The 8,007-nt window shown below is 56.4% G+C and overlaps 1 protein-coding gene across 1 annotated transcript; it reads right to left on the reverse strand.

The window, feature by feature from the left end:
- Positions 1-4,792: 4,792 nt before the first annotated feature.
- Positions 4,793-6,859, reverse strand: NPM3 (nucleophosmin/nucleoplasmin 3). Its single transcript, XM_002913872.4, has 6 exons — positions 6,701-6,859; positions 6,324-6,409; positions 5,962-6,081; positions 5,726-5,819; positions 5,246-5,369; positions 4,793-5,153 (listed from the first exon to the last, which is right to left on the reverse strand). The coding sequence occupies exons 1-5, from the start codon at positions 6,816-6,818 to the stop codon at positions 5,254-5,256; spliced, it is 534 nt and encodes a 177-aa protein (XP_002913918.1). The 5' UTR covers positions 6,819-6,859; the 3' UTR covers positions 4,793-5,153; positions 5,246-5,253.
- Positions 6,860-8,007: the final 1,148 nt, after the last annotated feature.

Genomic DNA, 8,007 nt, shown 5'->3' on the forward strand with positions numbered 1-8,007 from the left:
CTCGCGCGCTCTAGGGGTCTGGACCCGCGGGGATGGAGGGGGGCGCCTCGGGCTGGGGCTTCCTGGACGGCGGGTGCGCGGGTGTCGGAAGGTGCCAGGTCTCCACAGTGAGGCCGGGTCTGCTTCTGCCTCAGGCTAGGCGGCGGTCTCTGAGCCACCTACTGTGTGCTTCGGCCCTGTGTGTCCCCTGGAAGTGGCCGCTGACGCGGGAGCGAATGGCTGAGCGCTCGGCTCTCGGGCAGTGCGTGCGCTGCGGCGACGGGGACCCGACCCCCCACTCCCACCTCTCTGCGGAGTAACCTTTCCTGAGGGTCTCTCCTGTCTCGTCCCGTCTCCAGGAAGACCCTGAGAGCGAGAAATGTCCCCTCCGCCATTATCACCATCACCCCTGCTTCCGTCCCCCACACACTAACCTGAAGCTTGAGAGGAACCATGAGGCACCTATGTGGGAGAGCCTAGAGGTCCCTGGCAGGACCCATAGTCGCTGCCACTCTCCCAAAGCAGCAGGCGGAGGGGGGCAAAAGTAACTACTGTCAGCTGCTTCTCCTGGAGAAGAGACTTGGATCCAGGCCGCCTAGACTTTCCCTCTCAGAGTCTCATTACTGGTGCACTGAGGCATTTACACACCTACTGGACTAGATGTGGACTGGTGCTTTGTGTCAAGCATGGGGGGGGGCAACAAAGGAAGGAGTATCTAAGCCTCTCCCAGCCCCTCATTGCTTCTGCCCAGGGGCTTCTGGAAACCCTGAGCCGTGGTGCTTCTTTGGGAGCAGCTTGGGTGGGCAGAGATGCGCTGGGACTGATACTTCTGAGGAGCAGGGGGAGCCTTGATGCCCTACCTTGCCACTGCACCCACCCGTGACCTCCCCCGCCCCACCAGCACCCCGTGTCCTTGCGGGTTGCACTGGAGGGGTTGGGGTGATCCTGGGAAGCCATTAGGCCAGAGGCAGTAGGCAGGTCCTTGTCCAGCAGTACAATCAAGTTCTGCCTACCTCCCCTTTCTCTGTGGCCCATCTGTCCCCATGCCCCTTTCCCCACTCCCAGCCATAATGCTAACACTGAGCAACGCACAGATGGGAAAACAGAGTCAGAGGACTTGTCTCAAGACCTCATCCCCTCTCAGAGAAGAGGACTCCCCAAGCCTACCTGTTGCCCCCGCTCCAGGAGTCTGTTCACTCTTCTGGCTCTTGCACACACAGACTTCCAGGCAAGGACCATGTCTTTTAGATCGGAACTTGCAGCTCACGGCACCGAGCTGGGCAGGGTTGCTCTGCAGTTGGCATTTGATGAATGAATAATGAAGAAACCGGCTGAGCATTTAGACCTCAGCCCATAAGTGGCTTCCCCAGGAAGACTTGCTTCAGATAATAATTGTAAGCACCACTATTTATTGAGCACTTGTATTTGCTAAAGGCTGGACTTGTACTGTCTCAACCCTGCTAAGAGGTGAACCCATGAGAAGGGAGACAGGTGAGGTGGGCTCCAGTGCCCACAGCCCAAGCCAGCCCTTTCCCTCAGTGTCCTCCTCTTACTGAGCATTACGTCCCCAGCAGCACTGCTTCAAGCAGGCACAATGCTCACCAACTTAAAACATGCCCTGCACATAGTAGGCCCCTGAAAATGGTTATTTGTGTACATGAATGAATGAGTGGAGAGATGGAGAGCAGAGGGTGGGGAGGGACTTCTCCCCACCAGGGACTCAGCCCTCTGAAAACAGTCTGATGAGAACAGCGTGGAGCAGGACCCAGGCCTGAGTCAGGGCAGTCTAGCCCATCCTTAGTGTGCATACTCTTGGAGGCACAGCTAGAGTCACTCTGGGCACCAGCCCTTTTCTGGAGTGGGGATGGAGGCCAGAGAGCATCTGACTCAGGGTCCAACCCTGGTTCTGGAGCTCCCAGAGGGTTCTGAAGTCCCTGAGCCAAACCTCAATGACTGTAACCCATTCTGTCCCCTTCCCCAGAAGAGATGGGCATATTGGGACCTAAAAGTGTGGAGGTCAAGGTTTTAGTGCTACCCTTTAACCTCTATCAAGGGGCCTTTCTATAGCACAGAATTCCTTTACATTTGGAGAACTTCCCCCGAAAGGAACCCTCATCAGTTTGGGAGATTCTTCTCATCTCCCCAAAAGTCTATGTCTTGAGGTGGGTGTTTGGGGGGAGAGGGGGAGGGAGCAGATGGGGACACCCTCACATAGGGCTCGGGGTACTGCCCGGGCACAACCTGTGAGTGACAGATGCAAATATTCCGGCGGGGCCCCAGCAGGCCACTCTCTCCCTCCCTCCCTCGCTTGCCGGCTTCCCGGCCAGCTCGTTCCTTCCTTTATCTTATCAAAGAACCGTAATTACAATTGCTATTTTGTTTCCTCGAATCTGCAATCAGAGCTCCCCCGGCCCTGATGAGGGAGCGCCTGTCAACGTGATCGCTGAATGACAGCCCGGCCACTTTTCCCGGCCGCCCCCACACTCCGCAAACACAAACATACACACATACACACACACACACCCTTGCCTCCTGCAAACACAAACACACACTCCTCGCCAACACAAACAGCCCCTCTCCGCAAACACGCCCTCGCGGGGACCCAAACACACACCTTCAGCCTCTTTCCAAACTCATCCTTCGCCCCCGGCCCACCCTGGGCCCCTCAAATCCACACCAGCCTGAGGGGGCCGCCTGGACTGCGGCGAGCTCCACTGCGCGCGTTCTGCGCCCGGCGTTCAAAGCGCGGCGGACTCTCCACCGGCAGTTCAGACGCAAATCTCCGAGACTACGTGAAGCACTTCGGAACCCTGCCTGGGAGTCGTCTCCCCTCGCCCCCCAAATACAGCCCTGCCCATCCTCCAGCGGTCTGCAAACCCCGGCGGACGCCTTCCTCCCTCAGTGCCCTGGCGCCAAGGTGAATTGGTAGTGCTCCTACTATGCGCCGAGCCGACCGAAGGAGCAGCGAGGAGAAGCGGGGCGGAGAGGGAGAAAAAACAATTCCCAGCTCTGTCCGCCGGGCGCCCCTTCGGGCCGGGAAAGTCCTGGAAGAAGGGGAAGATGTGGATTGGGCCCCCGCTGCGGGCAGGAGCGCGCTAGGCGCCTGCCGGCGGCGCGGGAAGAACCACCTAGGAAGCAGTCGAGGCTTACAATGCGCGCTCAGCGGCTTCGTAGCGGGTAAATATCCGAGCTGCACCACGCACAGGGGGTAGATGGGTGGGTTGGGTAGGCTTCCGCCAGAGGTGACTTTTCGCTGCACTCAGCCAGTCTCCCGCACCCCCAACCAAGCACGTGCCGAGGATTCTAGAGGTTATAGATGAGAGGAAGGAGAGCTCTAACAAGAGTTCTAGCGAACGAATGAATGAATGAATCAAAGAACGAATGCAGTCAGCTTCAGTGACCTACTCCTCGCTTTCTGCCTAAACTTCGGCACCCCAGGCCACTCGCGGGCGAGACAACTCATGTAGCCCCCCTGCGAGGAGGCGTGGGTAGCCACACGGCCGCAGGCGGTTTCAACCTCGCCCACCAGAGGGCGCGATCTGCAACTCCCCTCCCTCGGGACCCCTGCCACAGAAAGGTGAGTGGTCTCGAGCCTGGTTGGCCCACCATGCTGGCTCCCGATGGAAGCACTTCAGGAAAGCCCTCCTGGAGAGGAGAAGGGGGCCTGCGACCCCGATCACTGCAACACAGAGAGAAATCACCTTCCTTTATCCTCAACTTGAGAGAAAAGGGAGGTTAGAGCTCCTCACCACGGGAAGGGGGGACCGAGTCCAGGGATGTGTGTTGAAGTGGGAATGCTTTTCCGTGTTGTGGGACACTCTCCAAAGTTTACCTTACCTGCCCCACTACCAGCCCCTTTGGGTTACCCAGGGACCCCTCCCACTTGTTCTGTCATTTGCCCAGCAGCCAGTGTGGGAGGGTGTGGGCCTGGCCCCACCATCCCACACCCCACCAGGCACTGTACTCTGTCCATCCTCAGCATGTCTGGCCCCAGGCTGTCTCAGGAGTTAACCTTTTGTTTGTTTGCTTGTTTGTATGTGGGACATTGAAATACGCCCCCCCCCCAACACAGCTGCTGAACTGCTGACCCCAGCTTTGGTCACATACACACTAATGCTCAACACCAGGTACTTCCCTTTCTCTTCCTGGCATAGCAGCAGTCATACCTCAGAACACCTGATTACAGGCACCAGAGACCCCCAGACCAGGTGATGTGCTGGGAGTCAGAAACCCCTTAGCCAAGAGGATGAATCCCAGAGGCCCCTCTCTGCCCCCATATGCCAGGCCACCCGGATTCTGGTTTCCCTGTCACCCAATCTGGCCAGCTCCCTCCATCTGGCCCCCGGAATCAGGTTTCTAAGGGCCCAGACCTGCTCAGAGACAGCCTGTAAGCCTGGAAGGAGGAGCAAAGACTGGCCTCTGCCCTACCCCTCACAGGCCCTCTCAGGGCCTGAGCCCCTTCGTGGAGCTAGGGATGCACATTCCTTGGACTGCTTAAGCCCCCTTATCTGCCCCCCTGCCCATCAGCCTGAGTGCTGACAGAGGCCCAGGCCCCTTGTTTAAACGCTGATAACCTCCTGGGATGTCCCTCCCCCACCTGTAGGGGCTGGGAATGGGCTTGGTGTTGGGAGGTCCTCTTTTAGCAAGGCAGTTGGGGCCCAGGCCTGGCCTGCCCCCGGGGTCCTAGGGATAGCAGGATCCCACACTTCCTCACCCTCCCCAGGCCCAGGGCCACCCTCGATGTTGCCACAGTGCCACCTGGTGGTCCCTAGGGGAATGCCACAGCAGCAGGTAAAGAAGCCACACAAACGAGTTGCAAAAAAACTCCACATCACTTTATTTCAACCTTTATCCAAAAATGTAAAAAGTATTAAAAATGTGTAGTCCTGAGCTTCAGATGCTGATCTCCAATTTCATAGGCAAGTGGGGAGACAGGGTGAGGACACAAGTTCAGAGTTCCTCCCAATCCTTGAGAAAAGGGAAGCCCCAGGTAGGGCATAAGATTAGAAAAACACCAGGACTCTATAAGGGATAGGACCACCCCTCTCTCCTAGCACCAGCCCTAGACCCCACCCACACCCACCCATCATCTTCAACAGAGAAGACACATTTAAATTTCTTGAAAGTTGTACAGGAACATGGTGCGTGGCACATGTGGCAGGCAACTAGCTGACCTGAGGAGAGCAAACAAGGAATCAGCATTAGGCCTTCACCTGCTTATCCTATCCCATCCCAGACCTTGCTGAACACCCTTCTCCCAACTCACCAAGGAGGCTAGGGCCTACCCCCCTGCTTCTTGGCAGGCAGGATGGGGCACAACTCAGCTTCCTCCTCCTCACTACCTTCTTCTTCACTCTCTTCTTCCTCAGAAACGTCATTGCTTATAGTAACTGGTGGACACGTAAGCAACAAAGGAAGAGAAGGTTAAAGCCAGACCCCCTTCATACCACATGTCATTTATTCATGCCCTGTGGTGCTTGGCTTGCAGGGACCCTGACCTCCCAGAGCTTATGATCTAGGTGGGAAGAACCTCAGATACTAAGATGACAGAGAGCCAAAGGAGACCATATTAACGGATGTGGAAAAGTTGGGACAGGATTCATGCAGGAGGTAGGCTTGAGTAGGACAGAAAGTGAAGGGAATAGCTCCTGTATGGGATCTGCACTAGGAAATAAGGCTGGGATAGGGCAGGAGTGTGGAATAGTGGGATGGAGAATCCATCAGAAGCAATGGAGAGGACTCTCACCAATCTGGTGCCTCCCAGTGATCCGCACAGGGCCAGAACCTGACTTCAGGCGGAAGGTTACAGGTGGCTGGAGCTGGAAGTCATCCAAACTGAGCTGGAAGGAAGACAAGGATGAAGGCCTGGCCCGCCCCATCTTGTGATGAATCAGTCCTTCAGTTCTTCAGTTCTCAATTCCTCACCACCACCCACTCTCCTACCCCCCACCTCCATCACCCGGCATGGTAGGCGAAACTCACCATGGGTTGGCAGGACAACTTGAGGTTGGCCACAGGGACTGCAATCTCCTGGTGGTCATGATTCCTGGCCACGACTTCTACAACATTACACTCATCTTTGGCCCCCTCCGTGAGGCAGAGCTGGGAAGAGTACATAGGGCCTCTGGGTCTCCCCAAACAAGGGTTGGCACCACAAGTGGAGGCATCTACCCTAGAACTTGCCCCCCCCCCCAGTGGTCCCTGGATCATCTAGCCAGGGAAGTGCCTATGTGAGGGGCAGACAGAGGAGGTGATTCCCAGTAAAGGGGACTGGGGGGGACGGGGGGACGCCCCCGAGTTGCCTGCTCAGGACCAGCTATTCACCACCCTTCCCCGCCCCTCACCATGGTCAAAGCCAGCACATGCTCCGCATCATCCTCTTCCTCTACCTTGAAGGTGAAAGAGCGGGTGTGGCCGGAGAGCTCACAGCCTAGAAGAGGTAACAGTGTGTGTCTGAGTGTGTGTGGGGGACGTTCCACCAAACCTCTGTCACGTGTAGCCGTGGTCAGACAGGCCATTTACGCACCCACTTCTCGGGAACACCTGGGGCGCTCGGTCCTGGGCCCCGCCCTGCACATCTAGAGCAGGGGTCGCACCGCCCCCTTCCGCTTGGGCTGCCGCGTGCGGGGCCCCCACCCACGTCGTGTACCCGTCTGCATTCCTATTCAGCCCTGCCCCTGACCGCCCCAGCACCACCTTCATCCCTTCCTTTCTTCAATACCGAAGAAAAAGCTGTCCATAGTGACCGGAGCCGGTACCCGCAGACCCCCGATCCCCCCGGCCCGGGTTCGGCTTTCCTGACTGAGGAACGCTAAGGCGGCGGCGGTACCGGCGGCCATGCTGCAAGGGCCGTCTGGGAACTCCGCCCCCGACACGTACAAAGCGGAGGACTCGTCGCTGGTTCCGGCCCCGCCTATTAAAGGAGCCGCGGGCGTTTGATAGAGGGACCGAGGCGCAACCCGTCTAGGGGAGCCCGCTAAGTCTCTGGTCAGACCGTTGTGTCGGTACTGAAGGGAGTAACATCACAGAAGCATGGATTTTTTAAATGTTAATACCATTGCTTATTTCCATGACCACGGCTCTCGAGAGTGGCCCCTGCCTCCATTTTCTCTAGCTCCTCTCACCCTCTTGCTGTCTCCATTCCCCCAATCCAGGGTAAACCTTCGTTAAAGGGAGGATAGATAGAAAAGCGGAAACCTGGAACGCCGCGGCGGCTTGGTTAAGCGTCTGCCTTTGGCTCAGGTCATGATCCCAGGGTCAGGGAATCGAGTCCCGCGTCGGCGTCCTTGTTTGGCGGGGACGCTGTTTCTCCCTCTGCTGCCCCTCCCCCAGCTTGTGGTTCCTCTGACAAAGTCTTAAAAAAAAAAAAAAGCGGAAACCTTTCCAACTCCCCGTGTAAATGCGAATTTCAGGACAGCGCTTTTCTTATAAAAGCGAAGGAAATACGTTATTTGCCTTTGCTCCAAGAGCCAAGGATTCTGAAATACTCTTCAGCCACAGGTATTTCCTATTGGAACCATGGAACCACTCGGTCCTCTTCCTAGTATGCTTCCTGCTCTAACGACCTTAAGCTTACTATCCAGAAGGTATTCAGCTTCAGATGCTGCCGGCCCGCTGGCGCTTGCTAGCAAAGTATGTCATTTCATATTTGGGGGTGCTACTCCTGGCAGACACGTTTTGGAGCTTATTAATTCCTAATCAACCCAAAACATCCTTCCACCTTAGACTCCTCCATCACATAGTTTGGGCAGGGCAACTCTCCACCCACCCATCCCACCCCCCATCATTCACCTTTTGACTAAGAATCTGATAAAGGGTTCAACTGTGTTCCTTATCTCACCAGATCAAGGGAACTCATTCAAACTTAACTGCCCTAACTCCTGCCCAGGCTGTTAACTGTGTGGAAGAAAGTGGCTTGGCCAAGAACTAGTCTTTCATCTTTTACTTTGCCTTGAGGAAGATCTGGAAGTCTTTTTACTGAACACGGGTATGGGGAGGTGCAGCCCCTCACTTGGAACAGCTGTGGAG

Source organism: Ailuropoda melanoleuca, chromosome 6 (genome assembly GCF_002007445.2).
Source record: "Ailuropoda melanoleuca isolate Jingjing chromosome 6, ASM200744v2, whole genome shotgun sequence".
In the NCBI taxonomy this organism is placed as follows: domain Eukaryota; kingdom Metazoa; phylum Chordata; class Mammalia; order Carnivora; family Ursidae; genus Ailuropoda; species Ailuropoda melanoleuca.